Source organism: Pinus tabuliformis, chromosome 5_1 (assembly GCF_031772625.1).
Source record: "Pinus tabuliformis cultivar Carrire ecotype Pingquan chromosome 5_1, CPIR1, whole genome shotgun sequence".
Classification (NCBI taxonomy): Eukaryota; Viridiplantae; Streptophyta; class Pinopsida; order Pinales; family Pinaceae; genus Pinus; species Pinus tabuliformis.
In genome coordinates, this window is record NC_142305.1 from 698,874,151 (window position 1) to 698,901,110 (window position 26,960).

A 26,960-nucleotide genomic window follows, 5' to 3' on the forward strand; every position below is an offset into this window, starting at 1 on the left:
GGTTTCAATGTAGATATTGATTTCTAATCTTATTTAATCGTTTGCACTAGACACATTGATTTCAGTGCAGATGTCGATTTCTAATCATATTTAATACCTTACACTAGATCCATTGATTTCAACCTAGATGTTGATTTCTATTCATATTTCATTTCTTGCATTCATTTCAATGTAGATAGTGATTTCTAATCCTATTTTATTTCTTGCACTAGATGCATTGATTTTAGTATACATGATGATTTCTAATCCTATTTGATTGTTTGCACTAGATGCATTTATTTTAGTGTAGATGTTGATTTCTGATTTGATGCAACAAGATGTATGATGTACAATAATTTCAAAGTAATTAGATTAATAGTGTGCATTGATTTCAGTGTAAGCACATCTCTACCTCCTCCATCTATATCTCTTTCTCCCATTGTCTCTCTTTCTCTATCTCTTTATCTCAGCCCCTAAACATACACACTCTCTCTATATATCTATCTATCTCTCTCTTCCTCCCTTTCCCCTCCCTCTCTCTCTCTTCCCCTTCTCTCTCTCTCTCTCTTTAAGTTCTCTCTCCATATATATATATATATATATATATATATATATATATATATAGATATATATATATATATATATATATATATATATATCTTCCTCCCTCTGTGTCTTTGCCTCTCTCTTCTTCCCTCTCCCCACCCCATCTATATCTCTATATCTCCTTATCTCTCCTTCTCACCACCAAAACACACACACTCTCTCAGTGTAAGCACATAAAAGTTATTTAACCATAAATACAATACTTGAATTTTCATCTTAAATAAAATGTTTGTTTACCACAAATGTTTGCTTCTTGAAACTATACACTATTTATAATTGGGTACATTCTTATTATTCCAATTTTCCATCATTCAACATTGTTAATTACTTTGCATTCAAACATAGTAATAGAAAATAACTACCATTGAAAATTATTTGGGGTTTAACACTCCATAAGTCACAATGATTGACTTTGGAGAAAACTACTATTAATATTGGAGAGCAACAGAGATAAGGTATGTTGTTTACTACAATAGCTCGAGTTAAATATTTGAATGGTCTATGATTCCAACTACTCTTTTCATATGATCGATATGAGAAAATGGAAAAAATAATAGGTGTGACAATAGGAACAGTAGAAGAAAATAGTTTCAGATTGAGGTGTGACATGAGGTGTGACAATAGGAATAGTAGAAGAAAATAGTTTCAAATTGATTGCAATGAAGATTGTTTGTAATTGACTATATTCTTAGTATTCACATTTTCTATCCATCAAAATTGTTACATTGACACTTTGCACTCAAAATTTGTATTTTATCATTTTTCATCATTCAAGTTACTAACATTGTCTCTCATCTCAACAAACTAAGGTAACTAAGCAAATTTTAAATTAAATTCACCAAATTAATCTTAGAAATATTTAACATATTTAAAATGATCAAAATAATTAGATGTTCAACAAATTGTGTATGACTGCACACGAATGAAACCAACCTAGATCCGTCTTAATACTGGATCTATCAAGCGTAGAGAGGGATTAAGCGCTGAGAGGGATCAAATCTCGTGCAAACTTTCCTCTTTTACACTCAAAAAATAGGTTTGCACCTCTAGAGATTCGAGAGGAAATCTTTCCTCAAGTTTTACACTCAAAAAATAGATTTGCACCAAAAGTTAAATTATATATTGATATTTTTTTTAAAAGAAATTGATTTATCCATTAATATAATTTTTGAAAATTTTCAGAGCCTACTTTTCGATCAATAATATGTTTTCAATCAATGATATGTGAATATATGATCAAAAGTCTAGACATAACTTTAATAGAAAATAGCAATAGATAAACAAAAAATTAAAAAGAAAACAACTGGTTGCTTTATCGTTGCTCTCAAAAAAAACCTGAACCACTCGAACAAGTTGGCCCTCCCAAACTAGTCAACGAATTACTCAAACAACGAGGCTCGTGAAAACCTAGAATAGTCCAATCTTGAGAGCCTCAAATAGTCCAATCTTGGGGTTTGGGGTTCCTTTGCTAACAGAGCTAACAGGTTTTATTGACCGCCGACTGGCACGAAAGGGTAGTAGGGAGCTTCGAAGCGGCCGCCATGAGTTCAGTACAGTTTGTCTGTACTCTTATTGAGTCCTACAGTTTTGACTCTTAGGCAAAATGGCGATCGATACGAAAGAAATCAAGCAAATCCATTCACCCGTACTTCCGAACTTTACCCTGTCAGCCCGTGAAAGCTGCAGTCAGATCGTGACCAGTGGGAATATCCACCCAAAGACGCAGCATTTAATGCTGCAGCAGTCGTCATATTTGAATTGACCTTTCCACCGACTCATAGCAGCATTAAATGCTGCGCAGCGGAGTAAATATCGTTCAGCGTGGGGCACTGGGGGGTGAAGTCTATCTGTGTAAAGAGTGGCATTAGCCGTAAACCCCGCGAGTTTGCGATGATCACCGTACCTTCATCACTCGGATGCGATGCCAGATCAAGATCAACCCTGTCAGTTGGTGTCAGATACAAATTTCCCCAAGTTGAAGGGAAGGTTTCATACGTGAACGTGTTTTCCGTCTTCAGAAGAAGGCAACCCTGTGTGAAATAGCCGCACGGTAGCAAAAGAGATAACATGCAAGAAACTCTAAAGAGTACAAATTTTACTTTTAATGATATGGCTGTAACGGCGTCAGAGTTGCCTGCCTGCTTTCCCTGTGTGAAATAGCCGCACGGTAGCAAAAGAGATAACATGCAAGAAACTCTTATAGAGTACAAATTTTACTTTTAATGATATGGCTGTAACGGCGTCAGAGTTGCCTGCTTGCTTTTGGAGTTTCAGCCAGAGAATAACTGCGGCTGGTGGATCGGATGGAAATTTTTAGGTTTCTTTTAAATTGTTTACTATGGTGTACGGTGAATGCGTGATTTTTTTGGACTAATTTACCACGATCAACCTTAGTGGCCGTATATTATAACACTAAAAGTATATTCAGCTACTTAAACACACTAAATCTTATAATTTAGCAAGAACCTAAAATCTGACAAATGAGGAGTCTATTCTTTCCGTCTTGATCATAGCAGGCCATATATTCACTAGGATTTGAACCACCATCTAATTGGGCCAAACAGTTAAACCAGATATCACTAAATTTTATAATTTAACAAGAACCGAGACTCTGCGAAATGAGGAGTCTCCTCCTTCAGTCGAGAGTATAGAAGGCCATATACTCACTAGGATTTGAAGGATTTGAACCACATTTGGTTAGGCAAAACTTAAGGTTAAATCTAAACCACATTTCACTGTATCAGAAGTATCGGTTGTTATTTGGTGGAAATTGTTCCCCGTCTGGCTAAGGTCTATCTCTCTAAAGAGTGGCTTCACCCGTAAAACCCACCAATTTCATTCCTCGGATGCCAGTTGGTGTCGGATAGAAATTTCCCTAGGGATTCAAAGCGCGAACATGTTTTTTTGGTCTGCTTTAGAAGAAACCCTATGTAGAATAGCCGCACGGTAGCAAAAGAGACTTAACACGCAAGAAACCAAAAAGAGAAATACAAATTTTATTTTTCATAATGGCTGTGACAGCATCAGAGTTGCGTGCCTGCTTTTGGGGTTGATTTGGGGTTTCAACCAGAGAATAATTGCGGCGGTTAGATCGGATGGGATTTTCTGCGTTCTTTTATACTATTTCAGAAGGATCGGTTGTTATTTGGTTATGCGATCTGTCGGTTGCGATTTTTACGTTTCTTCTCAATAATTTCGGTAGGACTTCTACAAGTTAGGTTATCGCATTTTTTTTTTCTTGGCATGCCCAGATATTATTCTAGATAATTGCATTTCAACATCTTTCTTTTCTGGCCGTTTTTTTTTTTCTGAAATCTCCTCTCACGCTAAAATGTTCGTTTTGACTTTGTGGTGGTTAACATTAGGAAAGTGCTTCTCTCGAAGGCGAAAAGGACTTGGTATGTCTGATGAACAAAGCGAGCCTTTTTCAATTTTTCTGATATGTCGTGGTCAGTAGGATTTGCTCAGTGTCATGATCGTTCCATTCCAGCGTATAAAGGTTCTATTTCTTCATATCATGATCAGGGTTTGATCAGTGTCCTGATCGTTACATTCCAGCATATAAAAGTTCTATTTCTTCATATCATGAGCAGGGTTTGCTCAGTCTCCTGATCGTTACATTCCAGCGTATAAAAGTTCTATGTCGGCATGTAAAAGGTCTGTACCATCCTTTTTTTGGGGGAGCGGGGGATGGGTGTTTCTGGACATTCACATTTTTCAACCATCCTTATAATATTATTTTGCAGGATTACTTACTTTCTGTAAACCTTTTGATCATTTACAGTGGACGGTGAAGAATTCTTGCAAATCGATAAGCATCAATACAGATATTCGCCGAAGCAAAAGTAAGTGGAAATATTCTTTCATTCCAGTGTTTTCCTGATCTGTTTTAGGTGATATTGTTTATTTTTGAAGAAGAGCGATCAGTTCCATAAACTCGTTTGGTAACTCTATCTATTCTTTGTATATATCGTTTGTATAGTTAAAAAATGATCTGGATAGTGATAAATCTGGCTAGTCCGGAAAGAGTAGCTTTTATTCTTTGACAACTTCGTGAAATTATTGGCTTTTCCTGTTTAATACTAAATACCCTGTACTTCGAAAATAATGAATAGTAAAATCTTATAAAATTTTCACTTTTACAGTTTTGGATTGTTCTTATTAACACTAACACAAATCAAAATGGCTTCAAACGCATTATGTACACGGGTTTTTAGCAGAGGCGATTCATTTCTACAGCGCAATTTTTATAATGAAAATTAAAACATGGATAAAAGAAAGATGGATAATTTTGTAAAATAGTTTTTATTTATTTATAGTTATTTATTAATATTTTAATAAAAATATTATAATTTTTTTATCATTATCGTGATATTTTGATAAATATTTAATTATAATTTCAATAAGACATAAATTATACTTTGATAGACTCCATTGACTAACTTGAAAGAAATTAATGATGGGAGGTAGGCTACCACCGAGTGTAATCTTGCATGGGAATTTTTATGACTCCAATCTAAGAAGGCTTTGGAAGGGGTGTGGGAGTGGATGGTAGAGAGGGTTCTGGTGTGAGTTTGGGGAATGACACCCCACCTCAAGCTCAGATCAAAGGTGCAGGCAAAAGTCAAATATGTATGAACCAAGTTAGAAAATGGAGTATGATGACATTAGTTGGGGAAAGATTATTGATAACTTATATAATATTGATGTGCTCTCTCCTTATGCTAACATTGTTGGAAAATTTTTTTATCTATGAGCTTACTATTCTTAGGATTGGAAATCTAAGGAAAAATGAGAAACAACATGTGATAGGGAATGGATTTAGCCTTGCATGTAGGGTCGACGCCTGTCCTTAGTAGTTAGGCAATTTAGGATTTCGATTAGAGCATTGTAACAAGGAAGGTGTTGCAGGCTGACAATATCTTTTGTCTTCATTCTCAACATCTCTATAGTTGTAATTGTGTTAAAATTAATGTTAGTAGAAAATTTTGGCTATGTAGTACTCTATTTTTATATGTCCACTCTGGGCCTGTAAATCCTAGTGGGTTTTCATAGTTTGGAAATCATAGTTAGCCCTTGAATTTAAATGTTGAATACGTTTTAGCTTGGCCTCAATTGAGGGATTTTAGTCATTCTTGTTTGTTGGGGATTCACTCATTGAGTTTTTATTTCCCTATAGAGATATCATTTGGTGTTTTCCTTTTATAAGCTATGCTCGCCCAATCCTTCTCTTCATTGGTCATTTCCCATTGTATGACTCACTATCCATTGTCCCTCGTCAGTGTTTCCTATCCTAGGATGGTGTTTACTTTTGAGTCTAATAAGATGGCTACATGTCGCTCAACATGCACTGTGTGGAGAGGTTCCATGGTCCCCCCACCCCTAACTCACCTCCATCTCTATGGTCAAACTTGTGCATAGTTAACTACCTATGCCATGGTGGATATATATAGGAATATCATCCCTGATCTAGTACAAAGAGCCATTTTTGAAGTGGAAGACCAAGTGAGATAGAGTAGAAGATTTATACTTGACATGCATGTGGAAAGAGAGACTAGGGATTGGATACTTGATGTAGGTAGCTCAACCAAGGCTTATGCCTCATCCTATATGCTGATAGTTAATATATATTAGCACATGAAAATTGTAATCGGCAAGGTGCTCCCTAATAGAGCTAACACACAATAGGAGATGATAATTTGTATCGTTGAAATAAGGAAGGTAGACACGCTGATCAGGAAAATAGCAAGGCAAGCAAAACCTTTGGGAAATTATGGCAATTCCTCCTCTGATGATGAAAGTGAACAATAGCCACCTTTTAGGTGGATCCCCATCTTGAAATGTGATCAAGCAAGCTTGTCAAAGAAGAGCATAACTCAAGGAGTTGAAATGTTTATGTTTATGCTTAGTAGTTTATATATTCTATTAATTTATGTTTTGAAAGATAATTTGATTATCCATGGCATTGTTAACATGGAAATTTTGAATCTATACTACTATTCTAGTTTCCCTAGCTGCAGACTAGTACTAGAAAAACTTTTATTATGTATATTTGCACAATAGTAATATTAAAAACCTTACTTTCCATATTTTTTTTTTTATATAAAATATCTCTGTTGTTGATTAAAGAAGTCATTAACTTTGCTTATTGGAGAAATTATGTATCAATAATTTAGTTATATGAACATAATCATTTTACATTGAAAATGTCTATGTGGAAGATTAAAGTAGGCATTGTTTATTGGAAAATTTGTGTCAAAATCCTTAGAAAAATGTAAAATGCTAAAATATCCATTGATGATAAATATCTCAACTATTTTGAAAATATGAAGTTACATATATTTCATTTATGTTTTGAATGGAATACATGCAACTTTACATCTTCAACCGAGGTTATGTATCAATGTATCTTGCTTAATAAGTTTTACTATAAAATTTTCATTTTATGGGATGATGAATCTCTTGTGTCTTTTTGATTTAATAAAATTTGACATCTTATTGTAATTGTTGCTATACATATTTTATTGAAATATTTTATGGCATTTTTTTTCAATTTTATAGATTTGATAAAAATAATTTTATATGAGTTACATTGTAAATTAAGGCTATCAATCTATTTCTGTAGAAATTATGGTGTAGATTTGCAACTTCTCATGAAGTTTTGATCAAAATCATAAGACACAAGCCTACTCTATTGCTCTGTGGAATTCAATTCACAATTTAGAACATCAATCACAAAACCCCAATCTGTTAAAACAATTTGTTAAAAACCCTAATGTCTGCTTGCATTAATATGATGAATAGGGATGCATTACGATTGCTTTGATCAACTGAACATAACCTGCAAGTGAATAACCTCGCTCTGCTCACTGAGAAGCTTTGACCTAGACTTAGTCAATTTCTACCTCTGCTTGAGCCCGTATTTCTTTGTGCAATTCCTTGAGAAATTAGGTCCCTATTATTTAGAAAATTCCTCAAATTGATTGTGCAATTCCCAAGGTTGATCATCTGACTGCATGCAACACCTGTACACTCAAGACTAGTCTACAACTGATGTTACACTGCCTTGGAATCTCCACCACAGTTGGGAAACTCAAATTCTCTGCATGCACTAGCTATTTTGGGTTGATTGATCAGTTAACTAGATGATCATTGAGTTAGACTGAAGTCCCACTGCACAACTGACCTTCCAGTAGTTCCTCCAACAGTTGGAACTAGTTTAACTGAAAACAACTTGAAATAATTGACCTTGATTGCTACAAATTAGCAATCACACATGCTTAACTAAACTCCAATCCCTTTAACTCAAATTTACTGAGTAAACTAGGTGACACAAATCATGTCACACAAGTTAACTACATCCAAGTTGTTTGTTGATGCGGAAATTCAGACAAAATCAAATTGAGACGTTCTTGCTGCATTTTTCAACACCCCCTCTCAACAGGAAAGGGATTATCAACCAATCCTATCCTGAACCTATGGAACTCGAACTTCCCTATTAACAGAGCCTTTGTCAAAATGTCAACATCTTGTTCCTCTGTCAAAATGTATTGTAGAAACATTATCTGCCTCTACACACAGTCCCGTAAATGGTGATACCAGATATCTATATGCTTGGATCGATCATGAAATACAAGATTCATAGAGAGCTTGATGCAACTATGGTTGTCACAATAGATCACCGTTGGATCTATCATCTAACCAAACAATCCCACAAGTATCTTTCTCATCCAGATCACCTCACATGCTGCTTTACTTGCAACCATGTATTTTTATTTTGTTGAGCTAAGCACCATAGATATTTGCTTCCTGCCGTAACAGGAAACCACTGCTGACACAACATTGAAAATTCCACTTGATGTATTTTTTTGGTCAGATGGAATACCTACCCAATCTGCATCTGTGAAGCCACACAAATTCACTCTCTTTGTCCGTCTGTACCATAGTCCAAACTAGGTAGTGCCTCCGAGGTACCGTAAAACATGCTTATCTACCTTCCAAAATAATTTGGTTGGCCTAACCTTAGCTTGGCTCAATTGGTTGACTTCATAGCACATATCTAGTCGTGTGTTCACAAGATACATTAGTGAACCCACTAACTGCCGATAAATGGTAGCATCCATTTCTTCATCTAAAGTGGCATCCTCCTTCCTTTAGTTGGTCGCTAGAGGCGTCTCCGTGGGTTTGCAACTCTCCATGTGGAATCTTTGCAGTATCTCATTTGCATACTTGCCTTATGACACAAATAGTTTCCCATCGCCTTGCCATACTCCCAACCCGAGGAAGTAGTTCATGAGACCCATGTCCTTCATTTCAAATTCATTGCAAGGTTCTCCTTGCAAGATCTAATCAACTGCTCATCACCATTTAAAATCAAATCAACAACATATAAGTCAATAATAAGCAATTTACCTTCTACCAATATGTGATAGAAGTTTGCATATGCTTCACTTTTGGTGAAGCCCAAGCTGGTGAGATAATTGTCGATCTTGGTGTGATAAACATAATGTTCTTGTTTGAGATCGTACAATGCTCGCTTGAATCTACACACATGAGACTCTCAATCAAATGTCTCAAAACCTTCTGGTTGATCGATGTACACCTCCTCCTCAATAACACCATCGAGAAATGCTATTTTTACATCCATCTGGTGGATCTTCCACCCCATCTGTGCAGCTAGTGCAAGAATTGATCTAATGGATGAGTACCTTGCTATATGAGCAAGGTCTACTCATAGTCAATTCCCTCAACTTGAGAGTATCCCTTGGCCACAAATCTAGCCTTATACCTCTCTTTGCTTTTGTATGTTGCATGCTTAACCTTTAACATCCATCTTGAACCCACAACTAATTTATCTGCTGGTCTTGTGACCACTTCCCAAACACAGTTCTTTACAATGGATTCGTATTCTTCCACCATTGCATCAACCCATACATGTTTCTCTACTGCTTTCTCGAAAGAGGATGGCTCAATATTTACAAGCTCAATGATTAGAGCCATGTAGGCAATGTATCATTCAAGTGACCTTCTCTGCCTACGCAAATTTGAAGGAGCTGCCACATTCTCCCTCACATCCTGCACAATTTTGTCATCTTCCCTGGTTCTTTTTCTGCCTTCTCTGGATGGTTTTGCTTGAGTGGATGTCTCCATTCTCTAATCCTCAATTTGTGGTTGCTCCACAACTTCTTGAGGCTCCTCCTTTGGAACTAAAAGCTTCTCTTCTGGTGGGATCTTAAGCTCTCTCTCAAGAAAGCACCAAATGACTTTCTCATCAAAATCTACATCCCTTCGCACAACTCTCATTTTGAGGGAAGGTAATTACACATGGTAATTACAAGGAGTTTTTGTGTAACCCACAAATACCCCAACTCTATTGTTGGCTCAAGCTTCTTCCTTGATTCTTTGGAGACATGGAAGTAAACAGAGGCTCCAAAAATCCTGAAGTGCGACACATCTGACTTTCTCCCCAAGAAGGCCTCGTCTGGTGTAATCATCACAAGAATCCAATGAGGACTTTGATTCTGCAAATGGATTGTTGTGTTGCATGCCTCAACCCACAAATGTAGAGGTATGCCTTGGTCATGCAACATAGCTCTTGCAGCTCCCACAATTCTACGATTCTTTCAGCTACCGCATTCTACTGTGGGTTGTGGGGTGATGTTAGATCTCTTTGAATGCCTTCTTTCACACATAAATTCTTGAATTCATTCGAAACATACTCACCTCCATTATTGCTCCTGAGAGCCTTCACCTTCTTGCTAGTTTCTTTCTCAACCAATGCCTTGAATTCTATGAACTTGGAGAATGTCTCATCTTTCTTCCGCATGAAGAAGATCCAACACTTCCTTAAGAATTCATCATTAAAAATGACAAAATATTTGTGTTTGGTAGTGGAGGTTATCAAGAAAGGTCTACAAACATCAGAGTAGATCCCTTCCAAGATTGCATGTGCTTTGTTGGCCCAATCGTGGAATGTGGATTTTGTGTACTTCCCTAAGGTACATCCTTTGCATATATTCTGTTGCTCAAATGCTCTTTTAGGGAGGCCAATGGTTATTTGTTGCATAATCTTCAAGGCGCCATGATGCAAATGGCCAAGTCTTCAGTGCCAAAGTTGATCGACATTGTGGCTCTACACTTTCTCGGCCTTAGTGTTTAATGCAACACAATCTTTCACATCTAATTTATACAAATTCTTCACAAAAACCCCAATTTGCTTCACCTGTCCCGTGGCTATGTGTCTCAAGAATTCTTTCCCTTTGCTAAAGATCACATCATAATCACGATCTTCCAAAACTGCAACAAAGATCAGATTCTTCTTTAGGCCTAGAACAAACATGACATCCTTGAGTCTAAGAGGGGAGCCCAACTCCCTCTGAAAGGTGATAGTACCAATCCCGATCACGTTGTACCTTCCGCCATCCCACAGATTGATGTGCATCTGGTGATATTTCTCCTCTATGTCACTAAAAAAGTCTCTACGCCTTGTCATGTGGAACGATGCACTTGAGTCAAAGTACCACATGCTCCCCATAACTATGTTGGCTATGCATGTGACAAGGCTGAGGTCAAGCTCGAATTGTAAAACCAAAGCTTCACCTGTTGCTCCTCCCGAGGTCTTCTTGCTTGACTTTTTGTGTGGATAGTTCGTGGCATAATGCCCAAATTCATGACAATTAAAGCATTTAATTTTGGATAAATCTTTCTTCTTGACCCCTTGGATGGATTCTGATTTAGTTTGAGATCTCTTCTCTTTTCCATTCTTTCCCTTTCCACCCAATGTAAAGTTTTCCTCATCCTCGCCCTTAAATGAAGTCCCATCTCTGGTATTCCACCTTATTTCCTCTTGTACCAAATCAGGTCATAAGCGTTCCCAAGTTGTTCATTTCTCCCTCCCATTCGCCGAATCTTGGTAGCTATGCTAGCTCTTGGGAAGGCCTAAAAGGGCTATGCTTAACAAGTCATCATCTGAAACAGTAACACCAACTCTTGCAAGCTCATCACGAAATTGTGTGAATCTGCTCAGATACTTCTAAATAGTGTCATTCTTCTACATCTTGATATTTTTAATTTTATCCTTGAGTGCCAATTTCCTATGGTCGCTACTATTCTGGAACATATCTGTAAGTGCCTACCACATTGCGTAAGGAGTTTCTTTCACATGGAGATTTGTGATAATTTGGTCTAACACTCCCTCCAAGATTATTCTCCTCACCTTGGCTACATCTTTCTTCCACTGTGCAAGGTTCTGGCCGTTAGCGTGAAAATTCCTAGAAGGTGTACCAAAAATACTTCACGTAAGTCACTAGGTGACAAAGTGACCCTAAAAATAAGTTGATGGCTGCTGTCATTCTAGATATGCAACACAAATGGAAAATCTATAGTAAATGAAAACCAGATCCAAAACAAATAACAACAAAATGGTATATCCAGAATAATAACCCAGTGGAAAGACGATTCTAAACAAATAAATCTTTATTGATAACACTTGATGAAGGAGATTTACAGAGTGGTATGTAAGTCCCCCTTCGTGGGATGGATCCTTTGATATCCTTAATGCTTCAGAAATAGATTCTCTCTATCAATCGTGTGAAAAACCTAAACAAAAGTGAAGAGCTAAAGTGGGGGCTCAATAAAAAATGACAATAATATTAACGATGATAATGATCATGGTGAGGAATGAATGAAAAACCCTGCTTTATATAACAAACCATGAAGTTAATCTCGAAAATGGAGAATAATAAAATATTATTGACCAAATTTAGATCTAACTTCTTGGAATACTTTATTATATTTATTAGAGTGGGAAAAAGAATTTAAATTGATTAATTTCCTTTATTTAAAAATAATTAACAAATAAAATGATTTATTAACTATTTCGCGAGAAACAAGAAAGGTGTGAAATCAAAATAATTATTAAATAGTGATTTAAATACTTATTCTAATAACAAAATAAGGAAATTCAAATAAATAATGATTTATTTAAATATTCTTTTGGGATTTAGTCAAATGGGACAAGGAATAATTATTAAATAATGATTTAATAATAATTCCTAGAGAAAATTAAATAAATAATGATTTATCTAATTATTTTCATGGGGTTTCTTGATTTAAATCAGAAAATAATTTAATAAAAGTGGTTTACTAAAGTATTTTCCACTGTGAAAGTGATTTTACTATGGTAAAATTTTATCCACATGGTGTATTTTGATCCACCTAGATAAAAATGACTAGGCGATCATTTTTTGGTGATAACAAATTTCCTCCATACATATGAGTGTTAGGAGCCAATCATATGACTGAAATACATTGTAGATTACACTTCCAGAAGACACCAAAAAGGGAGCAAGATAGAGAGAGATATGAAACAAGTCGAGGATGGACAAATAATGAAGGAGGCAAGACCTACAATACTGATAGAAGTCTCCTTTTATGTGGTAGTACATGATCTCAAATGAGGTGGGGGAGGCATACCCATACCCATCGAGATAACTGAGTACAAAGAATAATGGTGAGCCCAACAATGTGGGACTGAGCTATAAAGTACATGATACATGATACATGATACACTGGCATCAATGGGCCAGAAAATAATACAATGGATCCCATATACATAATGCACCTAGAAAAAACATAGGCTAGGATTGAATACAATAATATCTGAGTACATGAGATACAATGCCCCTCCAATTGACATAGGGAGGGGGGATCACAACCAAGGAAGCCCTGCTAAATATGAAAGGGCTTTGAATGGATCATCTAGAGGAGACATGCATGTTATGGGTGCTACAAGCGGCGAAAGTGAAAACCATCAAATCTACGAAACTACATCGAAGGCTAGATCAACAACTGTGGTCATTCGAGCATGTGGGGGGCTACCTGAAGGGCCACCCCCACAAGAGGTCTGAAACATCTCACACACACCCAGGAATCACTAAGACAATTGTTTGGATCGCCGAACCGACAAGCGTACAAATCTCAATCGTGCGATAAGGATTTGATGTCGAGCACATGAGAAAAAACCAAGTCAAAGGGAAATAATGAGTCCCTTTGCTTGATCCAAGGCACTGAACACAGATGTAAGTTGGAACCAAGGTACACCGTCCTCTAGACTACTCTTTTGGAATAAATGTGTTGAAGACGATAAAAGAGAGCCCGCCAGAGTTGGGGCAATGAGGAATCCTCAACAAAGGCACGAGGGAACATAACAGAGTGACTAATGGACTGACACCAGGGATGATAATGGAAGGAAAGATGATGGATGGTGGACTAACAAATTCCCTTATCAGAGCATAATAAAAATGGTTGACCTGGCAGCGACTGACTCGAATTCGGAGGGGATGGTCAATGACTCAAATGGGGGTTTGACAAAGATGGAGTAGAAGGACTGGAGGCCAAATATGTATAAAATGAAAGAAATGCGTCATGATGACGAATGAAACACTGTAACAGGACATAATGTGGACTTGAAACAAACTCCATAAGTACAAGGGTGACACATCTCAAATGCTCTTAACAAGGGTGACTCGATGATGCCACCACATGGGGGAGGCCCGGTGGAGACCATAAAAACATGAGTAAATGATGGTTACTCATGAATAAAATCGATGCGAGAGTCAACCAGTGTAAAGGTAAAGCAGTACTAGAGAAAGATTAGCTCAACTGAATAGCTTCGATTTTAAAGGGCACCAAAGTGAAACTTCATGGAAAAAATGGCTTCTGGGTGAACTGTCAAATTACCAAAAACCAAGAGAGACCCATTATAGAACTTGATGAGAGCTTTCCAACAGTGCTAATAGTTCATCAAATGAAGCTACGATTTGGTTGTAGTGGGTGATGGAAAAAACTAGGGTTTTTCTTATAAAAGGGCTTCTTGCCTCCAAATCACAATTCATTTGCATAATGAGCTATGGAGAATTTGGAGAGGAGGAGAAAGCCCTAAATCTTGTGTATATCATAGCGAACAAACCGACTGTTAGAATCAGGATCTGCAACTTTCAGGTAGATGACCTTACTTGTCTAAGGATGGCCTTAATGCTTCTTGGAAGAATAGTTCCTGATGAAGAATCAAGGGAATAAAAGGACATAGGAATGAACTACTAGAGAAGGTCTTAGGATCATCCCTACCCATCAAGTCTGTCATGGGGACTAGATGGTAAATGTGGTATGACGTAGAGTAGAATATTTGAAAATATGGTATCAAACATCTACAATATGCAATGTGTATATGACTTGCTAGAGAGGCCGATAGAATGAACTATCGAGGGAATGAAAGGATAATCAACCATACCTAGATCAGTGGGGCATAGGCTGAGGCTTATGTTAATCAAGTAAGAATGTGGCTGGGGGGGGCCATCATGCCCCCAAGTATGGGATATTGCTCCCAAGCATATGTGATGGAGGGGGTTGATCTGGTATGCGAAGGTGGGAATGATGCCCCTAGTAGGAGTTTGAGGAGTGCCATTGTGTTCTAAGTGCGTGAATAAGTGATTCAAGTATCTCGGCCCAAATGGCACGAGATCCTCCAAAGGATGATGAGGAAATGTAGGGGCATATGTGCCACCCAGTAGGTATGGATGGAGTATGCTATGGGCATACTAGATGTATTTAGAGTAGTGGACTCCAAACACATTTTGATGATGTGGTTCACCATTTGTTTATGGTTATCTTCTTATGGGAAGAATGGATATATACAGTTAGAGAAAGGAAATGGTGGATTACCAATCTCATTTGGTATTGCATATATGAATCAAATGGACTGAATTTTTGGGTTCACATACATGGTGTCACTATACCAAAGAGTGGCTTCAGATATAATGAACTGATGCTCACCTAGAAAACATGATGGTTGAACAACAACAATGTCTAAGGGACTGAGTTGTTGATGTAAGATGGAGGAATGATTAAGTGGATCATCCCAAGAGTGATATGAAGTGATATGAGACTCTAGAGATTCTTCTAAATGGGGAAGAATAATGGTACTAAAGTCGACACTACCAGATGCATTAGGAGGGTTAGGGAGAATTGCTTCTCCTGGACTCTCAAAAGTGGATGCCCCCTTACCTAAACATTGAGTGGTAATGTAATGGCCACAAGGTGGATGTGGTTCGAATTCATGGGTTCGAAGTAAGGGGTGGTTGAACTAGTTGACTTCACTATGGATGAAATCTTTAGATTCCGCAACATATTGGTCATGGGTCTTCTATGGGAGGAAGTATGCACGATGGTGCATATCATTCCAAGGGTAGTTGGGGGTGAAATATGGGTGGACTGGAGGAAGAAAGACCACATGATGAGGAAAAGTTACCTAAAGCATCTACATGAGGAACAAGGTTCACATGCGCATCGCCACAACTAGGAGACATATGACTAGTAGAGGGAACATATACTGATGTTGAGACCGATGTGTCTGCCGAAGGAGGTTCAATAGAATCATGAGAGGAGATATCTAGGGAGTTCTCAGGGAGTGATATCATGAATGATTATAGGTAGAGGATGGGAGCACAACTGTCCGTCATCTCGATATCAGGGGGATGGATCATGATGGGTGGTTGGGAGACCTCCTGCTTTGGAGTAATGGTGGGACCATACTCTACAAGTAAAGGAGAAGGGGACTCAGTACGAGTGGCCTATATTTCACAAAGTTCTTGAAGTATATCGTGAAAATATTCAAGGCAAGGACAATGATGGGAATAATGGCTGCAGTTATAGAACAAAGTGCAAGGGTGGTTTTTGTGTAACGTGAAAATTCTCTTAACCGATGCAGGCAAGGTTACTTGGACCTCAGGGATGTTAGGATCAGGAAAGTTATCAACGACAACCTCTTTAATGTGAGGGAGTTCAGGACAATTATTGGTGGCATGACTGACAACATCACACAAAGTGCAAGGAGGAAGAGGCTTTGGGGGATTAGGGGCAGCTGGAGTTGTTGGGGGAGCCTTTTCTCAAGATCTCTTCTTTCGGGCATTGCCCCCTCGCCAAGTGATTTCACAGTAGGAGTAGGCTCATGCTGAGGATGTTGTGGAACTAAAGCAAAGGCAGAGGTAGGTACGACCGGTTGGACTAGGGTCAAAGCAGTGTATGGTTTCAACTGATGACGTGGAGTGTTTGTGACTGGGATCCTAAGGGTGATATTAGGTAGACTCAATGTAGCCATGACCAGTGTAGAATAAACTCTAGGAGGTGGAAACAAGAACGGTATCTGACCAAAAGGGTAATGACCTGGAGGAACAACTCCCGCATGGTTAAGGGCTGGGGGAACGAAACTAGGCGAAAAAGGATTAGGAGAGACACCAACAAAAGGAGGTGGTCCTTGAGGAGTTGTATCGTTAGGCGTGGTTGAGTCAGGCACAACAGGTTGTGAAGGTGCAGACTATTGTGTAGACATAGCGGCCCATTGTGGGTGGCCTGCAATGCTTGGAGCATGCAAACACTCAATGAGCTAGGCTCAGAAGGAGTAGGCGATGGGCCATAGTAAGCACCAAGTAATGAGGAATCTTTATAGACTCTAGGAGAAACAGACGAGACAGTCTTATTGTTAGCCACGAACGAGATGTTGGTCTGTGGTGAAGTCTGGGCTTTTGGATCATAATACGTCAATTGATCGACGATGATGATCTTTCCATTGTGGGGAAATCACATCTTACGGTGAACCGCAGATGCGACAACTGACATGGCATAAGTATAACTACGACCCAAAATGATGTTATAGTCAAGGGGAGCATCAATGACTTCGATGTCAATACAAACAGTCTTGCTAGCAACTGTGACTGGGTAGTTGCGATATAAGCCAAGGGGCTGTGAAGGATGACCATCCCATGCATGTAAAGTGATGGTGGATGAAGATAGGTCAGGGGAACCAAGTTGTTTCCAAACACTAGCAACCATCACATAGGTGGATGTGCCTTCATCAATGATACATCGCTGGACTATGGCATTTCAAACAGAGACTGAAATTTGAAAAGAAATGAATGAAGGTAAAGGAGGGTTATCTGACTTGTCAACATGGAAGACAATCATCTAATCGTCTTGAGGATCTACGATGCCTAGAGCAGATAGCAGAGCTTTTTGTTGTGATGGGTACGTTTGGAGGACTTCTAGCATTGACATGGCAGCAATAGACTGCCTCAAGTTATCTACTATGCTATATGTATGTACGACTTTAGCAGAAGCAGCATTTTGACGTAACAGACCTTTGGGGATCTTGGGTATGACCTCAATATTAGGTTGAGGGATCTGTAAGGTACCATTGGGTGTCGATAGAGGCTCGATAGACACTTTGGGTTGGGACTTAGTCGTAGACTTAACAGGTGGCTTGTCATACTGACGCGATCGAGTCTGGAGGTTGACTTGTTCGATGTTTACCTCATCAGAGTTCATCATGAGAATCTGATAATCGCGGTGACTAGATGGAGGAGATGGTTGAGCAACCTGACCTTGTGGAGGTTGGGCAGCTATATACCCTTGGTGAGGAAAAGGGTTGGTAAGCACAATGGGTTGAGATGAAGCCAGAGGTGGAGGAGGAGTGAAATGTTGAGATCCTTGAGAAGCTGCTTGAGCTTCCCATACTTGGCGCATCTGAGGTAACAGGGGACATTCATGAGTATAATGACCATAGACTCCACAACAAGCATAAGGTTTGTTCATACGTAGACCCTTGTTCTACTTGGGCTGACCGCCCTGTTACTGGGTTGCAGGGTTAGGTGGAGGACCCTAAGGGGCATTGGGTTGAGCACCTCAGTTGCCTTGATTACCTTGCTGCTGTTGGTTCCTATTTCCCCTCCCCTTATTCTTTTTCTTGGGATGCGGGGGATTAGGACCACTCTATTGAGCGTACACTTGTCCTTGTGGAGGAGGCACTTGTTGTGGCGAAGGGGCAGTAAGTATGGGGGGCTGAGGCACTGGTGCTGAAGGAGCTAGAGCGCTAGGTTGTGCATACAGGTAATATGGAGATGGGGCAGCATTGGTATAAGTGGGCGGTGCAATAGCTGGCCCTGGCATTGATTGATGCGGATGGGGATACGCATATGGTGTGTTGGGACCTGGATAAAGAGTGTCCTGATAAGGATTGAGGGAGGTATAACTCATCTGCGGAGTAGCCTATGGTTGAGGGTGTGAAAGAGTTCCAACAATGCCATCTACAACATGAGATGCCCCTGACACATTAGCAGCACCAGGCCGAGGCAAATCGGGGATAACAGTGTAAACGTAACCTAACTTGGCGTAAATCAGGTCGAATTTGAGAGCTATTTGGAGAGATTCTTCCTCGGATTGAGAAAAATGAGAAGCGACATCTTTTGCAATGGGGGCCAATAATGATCTAAGAAACCAATCCATTTAGACTCTGTCTTCGAAGTTAGGAGCTCGACAGACACTCCTTCTACGCCATTCCTGAACATGGTTGGAAAGATGAGTGACAGAAGTTTGATGGAATAAAGTCAAAAGTTCGGTACCGGTATCATAATGGAGAGGTAACTAGAAATATGAAAGGTTGTGGCAAGAGTTGCTAATGTGGAATGGGTTGCCCTAGGCTGGTCTACATACCACTTTACAGTAGCTCCAGTGAGTGTGCGTTGGAACAACCAAAGACAAATGGAGTCGTTGGTAATAGAATTGGATGAACACCACATATGAAAGGAGTGAACATGATTAGTTGGGTCTTCTCCAGGATTACCCTCAAACTTTGGGATGTCTGAGGGGAGTTTTGTAGGCATTGTTAGCCATGTGGGATTGTGGAGAAGAGGATCATTGATAAGTTGGTTAAAATCTGGGAGACTTAGACCAGCGACAAAAGGAAGTAAGGGAGTCAAAGTGACCACACCGGTTGAGGTTCCGCTAATGGGGGTACCCTGGTTGGCACTTGGGTTACCACCCTAGGTTCCTGCACCTGCATTGGTGCCTGACATGATGGCGGTATGAGGATGAGGGGGCACAGAATCAAAGGATGAATCAGTAGAATCTGAATCAGAATCAGAATGATGACTCGATGGAGGACTAGGAGGATGAACTCACTCCCGATGGGGAGGAGTGATATGGCCTAATAGGAACTGAGGGTGAAGCCCTTAAATTCAATGCGAAAAATGCCTTGGAGGCACTATGATGTCTAGACTAAGTGATAATGATAGGAAGAAAAGAGCAACAAACAACAAGCAAACACCTAGTGCAGTGGTGCCAAGTGTAAACTAACTATTTTAATGATGTTACTCTAAATGTAAGCAAACACGTCCTATCAAATAAAAAATACCTCTAGCCTATAGGTGATCTGAATCCTCAAACAATCCTAAATCTATTGTTTCAGATGGCCTTCCAAAGAACTTCTTACTTGATAGAATCTCATCCCCACAAGCAGAGCTGTCCAGAGAAAGGTGGGGTAGAGGACCAACTGCTTCCCACAACCAGTCCTATAAGATGTTTTCCTAAGATCAATCACTATAGTTACCTTCGTCCCATAGGGATGGTCGAGTCTTGAGCTTCTTGGTAGTCAGCCACTGCACAAAATTCCCTGCCATGAGTTGGGTAGCCCCGAGGAGAACTGCTCGCATGATGACCTAGCCTAACCCCCTCTGAATCGGGTTTTTGACACACTCTGGCTTTGACCATGGGATGGTGAAGGATTTTAAGCTCCCTAATATGAAAACTTCTATGTCTCAATGAAAAGTGACCGATGGGTGTTATTGGAAGCCTATCCCACCAACCCTACACCTACACTACAAAGATTGTTTGGCCCTGATGCCCAAGTGGGTTTAATCTATGTGTGTTGATTTATTAAGGTGTAGTGTTTAATGTCTTGGCTTGGCAGTGTTAACCAAGCTCTTGTTTGCTTAAGGTGTGAGTGTGTGTAAAATATGTGTCAAGTGGATGAGTTAATTAAGCATGTTTCATGATGCCATATGCTGTTGAAAGTAAAATGCTGAAATACTATAAATGAATCTAAAATGACATAAATTAAACAGTCAATAAAACATACACAACCCCAACCACAAGGGATACTAAGCAGCTAAGCAAGAGAAGGAAAACAAGCTACTCAAAGACACATAAAGAGGCCAAAAAGATCTGATGTCAAGGGATTGGGATCTAAAGGCTCTAGGCTACTGAAAATGGTGCAGACAAACAACAAAAATCAGAGGTGAAAACTGTTGTAAAGGACAGGTATGAAGCTCTAAGACCTAGGATGCTCAAGGGGATCCTAAGGGGAAAAAGAAAAATCCAAACTCTAAAGTGAGAAAATGAAAAAATAAACCTATCCAATGGATCTGAAAAGTAATGGATCAAATCTGAAAAATAGAGGTTGAAAATGTTGAAAACCTTAAACTCCTCACTCAGCAAATGTCTTCCTACCAATGTGGAGGAGTACTTTAAACCCTAGGGGGATATTTTCTTCCTCAAAGAGACAAAACAAGTGGATCCAAGCCTAAGGGAGACTGATTAACAGAATTGAAAAACCCAAACCAGTCTGCAGACAACACTTTTAGACAAACTGTAAAAAATTTGAAAAATTTTCAGAAAAATTGGGAAGTGCAAGTACTGACCTGTTTCTTGAGCTAGCGCAGTTTCTGGGGCAAAAAGTGTGCTCTGGATAGAGGGAGTGCACAAAACAGGCAAAAAAGTGCGCTCTGTTCCCGCTTGTCTCGGTCAGCAACTTTCAGACAAATGTTGTCGTCTTTTACTCAGATGGTACCTATGACATACGAAAAAGACTAGAAACCCTTCAAAATTTGAAAATAAGACAAAATAGGGTTTAAAATTGGAAATAAAATTGAGAGGCCTAAAAAATGGCTAAAGAAACCTTGAAATTTCTAGAACTTCAGTCACCCAAGAACTTGGTTATTAAACCAGTGGAGTCGCCATTTGTTAGCGTGAAAATTCCTGGAAGGTGTACCAAAAATACTTCACTTAAGTCACTAGGTGACAAGTGACCCTAACAACAAGTTGATGGCTGCTGTCATTCTAGATCTGTAACACAAACGGAAAATTTGTAGTAAAATAAAACCATATCCAAAACAAATAACAACAGAATGATATATCCAAAATAATAACCCAGTGGAAAGACTATTTTAAACAAATAAATCTTTATTGATAACACTTGATGAGGGAGATCTATAGATTAGTCTGTAAGTCCCCCTCCGTGGGATGGGTCCTTTGATATCCTTGATGCTTCAGAAATAGATTCTCTCTATTCATTGTGTGAAAAACCCAAACAAAAGTGAAGAATTCAAGTGGGAGGTCAAGAAAAAATGACGATAATATTAAGGATGATAATGATCATGGTGAGGAATGAATGAAAAACCTTCCTTTATTTAGCAAAGTATGGAGTTAATCTAAAAATTGGAGAATAATAAAATATTATTGACCAAATTCAGATCTAACTACTTGGAATACTTTATTATATTTATTGGAGAGGGCAAAAGAATTTAAAGTGGTTAAATTCCTTTATTTAGAAATAATTAACAAATAAAATGATTTATTAACTATTTCGCAAGAAAAAAGAAAGGTGTGAAATCAAAATAATTATTAAATAGTGATTTAATAATTATTCTAATAACAGAAATAAGGTAATTCAAATAAATAATGATTTATTTAAATATTCCTAAGGGATTTAGTCAAATGGGACAAGAAATAATTATTAAATAATGATTTAATAATAATTCATAGAGAAAAATAGATAAATAATGATGTATCTAATTATTCTCATGGGGTTTTTGATTTAAATCAGAAAATAATTTAATAAAAATGGTTCACTAAAGAATTTTCCACAGTGAAAGTGATTTTACTATGGTAAAATTAAATCCACGTGGTGTATTTCGATCCACCTAGTTACAAATGGCTAGGTGATCATTTTTGGGTGAGAACACGAGCATTAGATGTTTGTGGTTTTGCAACACTTGTCTTGATGTATTCTAGCAATCCATTGTCATCCAATACTACCTCCATGCGATCCTTCCATGCAATGAAATTAGAGTTTCCTTCCAAGACATACTCTAGTCTTAGCTCATTGAAAGTCATCTTCCCAACTCTGTAGAGATCCTGCTACACTGAACTTTAAAATCGATTCTCCTGAGAAATGACTTCGAAGTTCCTGCTCTAATGTGAATCTTGCTTGAATACCATGTAGAAATTATGGTGTAAATTTTCAACTTCTCATGAAGTTTTAATCAAAATCACAAGACACAAACCTACTCTATTGCTATGGGGAATTCAATTGACAATTTAGAATATCAATCACAAACATGCAATGAGAAATAACAAACATACAAACAATATTTTTGCCAGGGAAAGCAATCTACTAAAAACCCCAATGCCTTCTTGCATTAATCTGATGAATAGAGATGTATTACAATTACTTGGCTCAACTAAGCACAACCTACAAGTGAATAACCTATCTCTTTGCTCACTGAGAAGCTCTAACCCAGACTTAGTTAATTTATGCCTCTGCTTGAGCCCCTATTTTCTTGTGCAATTCCTTGAGAAATTAGGCCCCTATTATTTAGAAATTCCTCAAATTGTTTGTGTAATTCCCAAGGTTGATCATCTGACTGCAAACAACACTTGTACACTCAAGACTAGTCTACAACTGATGGTACACTGCATTGGAATCTCTACCACAATTGGGGAACTCAAATTCTCTGCATGCTCTAGTTATTTTGGGCTGATTAATTAGTTAATTGGATGATCACTGAGTTAGATTGAAGTCTCACTGCACAACTAACCTTCCACTAGTTCCTCCAATAGTTGGAACTAGTTTAACTGAAAACAACTTGAAATAAATGACCTTGATTGCTATAAATTAGCAATCACACGTGATTAACTAAACTCCAAGCCCTCTAACTTGAATTTAATGAGTAAACTGGGTGACACAAGCCATGCCATACAAGTTAACTGCACCCAAGTTGTCCGTTGATGTGGAAATTCGAATTTCTCTCAATTTGACCAAGGCAAAATCAAATTGAGACTTTCTTGTTGCATTTTTCAACAATTTCTCTTCTCTTGTTAAATAATCTTATTGGAAAATTTATGGAAAATTTATGTGTCAATAATTTAGTTACATAAATATAATCCTTTATATTATATTTTGTATTATCATAAATATTTTATTTTGCCTTTTGTCTTTTTAAATTAAAATTTTATTTTTCGAAAACGCTTATTACATCATTGCTGAACCAGTTTCAAAATAACTAGCTTCACTCTACCATAAAGGGGAACAAAGTTGTAGGCTGATATCAAGCATACAAAATGTCTGCATAGAGAGCAAGGAGGCACTACAAAAAAAATACCATATGACATAGGAAATTCTTTAGGAACGGAAACAAAAACATCACAGCCTAAACCAAATAAGGTGTCTGATGATGACAGGGGAGCAAGATTCATCACACTTGTTCTAGGTGGCATTGCAGACTTAAACATACATTGGATGTGTCTCTCAATGTGGGCTATATGAGCTTCTAAACAATCTAGGAAATCCTACCATGTCTAATTAGACTGGCCACGCCCTCTAGCCCCATGACAACCTCACATACTTTGGCATAGAAACCACCATTGATACACACCAAACACGACGACATAAAGATAAACCCCACCAACCCTATAATTCTATCATCAATGACTGCCTCCCCAGACCAAAATCAACATATAGAGGCTCAAGAAAACCTATCCCCCTTACTCTAGAAGCCAACTGAAAACTAGTTGGATTGCCACAATTGTCATCTAACTTACTACACAATGTATGATAACCCAAGGTTCAGGACCAATCCCACTTTTCTAACTTGCTGTCAAGATGAAGGAACCATAAATTGCTCTGCGAAGGAGCAAGGAACACACAAAAAAACAAGATAAAGTCACTCTTCCTAGTAAACAAATTGAAACCAGGATCCTGCACAAGCTTTTCCTAAAAGGTTAATCTAGTCAAAAGGCAAATAAAATCAATGAAAGTATAAATACTACCATAGGGAAGGAAAATTACCCATTAACACCCACAAGTACACATAAAAAAGAACCAATTTAGCGTTAGTGAACTCAAGTTGTGTTCCCAGCGGCTCTAGCAACCAACCACTGCACTAGCTCAAACAACCACCCCAAGGCTCGAATCTACCAGTTCACCAACATTTCCAACGCTAGCCTGACAAACATCTCCCCTATGAGCAAAAAAAATCCAGGAATTACAGTGGTTGAAAGCATGTAACGCGACGCTCTCCTCAACCTTCCACTTCAATATACAGTCTTTCCATCTCTAGTTTCAGTGTCTGGGTTGATAAACACCACCACATCCCCCTACTTTGCTACAAAGCGGAACTAGGAATCCCACCTGCACCTGATCAATACAACCAATAGGGTTCATACTCCCTCCCATCCATTATGTTGTAATATAAAGCCCAAGACACAACATTTTGTAAAATGATGGATTTAATCTTCACACGACTCATGCTAGGGGAGGGCAGCCATGCCACCCCCTACTGATGACATGCAAAGTTGGGGGCGACGGATGCCATAGCAGCCATTTCTTCTTGTCCTACCACCCCCATCTCAGATTATTATGATAAATATTAGCATATAATTTATATTATTAATATTCATTGTTATAATTATCTGATAGAGGAATTGTGTTTATGTTTTATTGCACTGGGAGGTGCATTCTATAATGGTGTGTGACTCCATCTGTGGAGCAAACATGTTATATATATATATTGTGGTGTGTGATTCCATCTGTGGAGTAGACATGTATTATATATATAAATATATTCCCCTTGGGTTAGTTAATATTACAACCTAATAACAAGGAGACGCTTCAAAAATATTTTACACTTTAAAAATATTTCACTTTCACTTTCAAAACATAACCATTACAACAATATTTGTCATCACCATGTCACTTGCAGAGAATTGAACTTAGGTGAGAGAGATAACAACAATTCTACCCAACCACCCAAGATAACCCTAATCTCTCTCTCTCTCTCTATATATATATATTTCAATGTGGGAAAAGAAGAAATAATTAAAAATAAAATAAATTTGTTGCTTTTTAATAAAGGGATATGTGCATTTCATTCAATTTTCAATTTAAAATTTATATGTTGCATTTAAAAAAATATTAATAATAATAAAACTATTAATTTTTTGTAATAAATAAAATATTTCATTATGCAAAATTACCCTATATCAATATGTATTAATAACATAAAACATTTTATTATGGAGAATGTTTTTCATAAATAAAACATTTCAATGCTCAAAATATATATATATATATATAATAATTATTATTATTTTAATTTTTTTATTTTTTTTTAATTAGAATATTTTAAAAATTTTCATTATTTTACATTTTGACTAGTTTTAGGTCAATTTTATTTAAAATCTAATAAAAATTGTTGGAATTAGAAAATCAAAAATTTTTCAAAACATTATATCCATTTATACATTTAAAAATATATAATTTAAAATAATGAAAAATTATATACATATTTATATAGAAATAATTAATATGATTCAAATTTGCATATCAAAAAATTCCCAGTTGAACAACAATGAGATAAGGTTGGCTGATAATGCTAATCATCATATAAATTAAGATGATCCTCGTGTTTCCATGCCCGGTTATATAGGTATATCATGCACCCTATAAAGAGCTGCACGGCTGTACAGGCCTGAACTAAATAAAGATATTTTCCCTTTTTGCATCCCAGCAGTAGATCCATCTACTCAAATAACTGAAGTTTTTTTTTTGAGAGAGAAAAATCTTCATAGAGTTATATTAAGTACATAAGATGCGGCAAGGATCAGATACCTTGTATGCATATGCATAAGTATGTCTCAAAATTTAACAGACATAGGATCCAGAAAGGAATCAAAATCTGTACAGCAGCTGTCATAAATATATATAATAAAAGAGAACTGTATGCAAAACAGGAAAAATAGATGGATGAGAAAAAAGGATCAAAATCCCGAGATAAAGAAATCCTGGATGAGATAAGAATAATCATCATCAGAGATCATCAAAGACCAGGAACCCGGCTCCATTGAAAGACCTTTTTTCGACAGATGGTCAGCTTGATCATTAAGGGAGCAAGGGATATGATGAATTGAGCGTTGTTTCATATTGCTCCAAAAATACATGATTCTGTTTAATCATCCAGACAGGATGAAAACAGCTAATGTGGCATTCTCTGCTAACATGATCAATCATTGATTTCGAATCACCATAAATTGAAATGCTTTGGATATAAAAAAAACGAAAAAGGCCAGCAGACCTGCAAGAGCCCTAGCCATGCTGTTTGAGCCAAAAGCTCACAGTATATGGAAGACATTTATAACTTAATATCTTTATAGAAAAGTCACCTACCTTGCTGAATGAACAGCGTCTTGCGCAATTCCCAGTTGGTTAA

At 37.8% G+C, this 26,960-nt stretch overlaps 1 protein-coding gene across 21 annotated transcripts in view; it reads left to right on the forward strand.

The window, feature by feature from the left end:
• The first annotated feature begins 2,691 nt into the window (after window positions 1-2,691).
• The window catches only part of LOC149166860 (uncharacterized), a 163,166-nt gene continuing 138,897 nt past the window's right edge, over window positions 2,692-26,960 (forward strand). For 3 of the 21 annotated variants that reach the window (XM_089432797.1, XM_089432798.1, XM_089432796.1), the window contains exons 1-4: window positions 2,799-3,783; window positions 3,951-4,034; window positions 4,144-4,242; window positions 4,370-4,430. In XM_089432797.1, the coding sequence (XP_089288923.1) occupies window positions 3,681-3,783; window positions 3,951-4,034; window positions 4,144-4,242; window positions 4,370-4,430 (347 nt within the window). In that variant the 5' untranslated portion in view covers window positions 2,799-3,680. Of the gene's footprint in view, window positions 3,784-3,949; window positions 4,085-4,110; window positions 4,243-4,369; window positions 4,431-26,960 lie in introns of those variants that run through there. The other 18 variants (XM_089432804.1, XM_089432795.1, XM_089432813.1 and 15 more) reach the window with 16 other exon arrangements.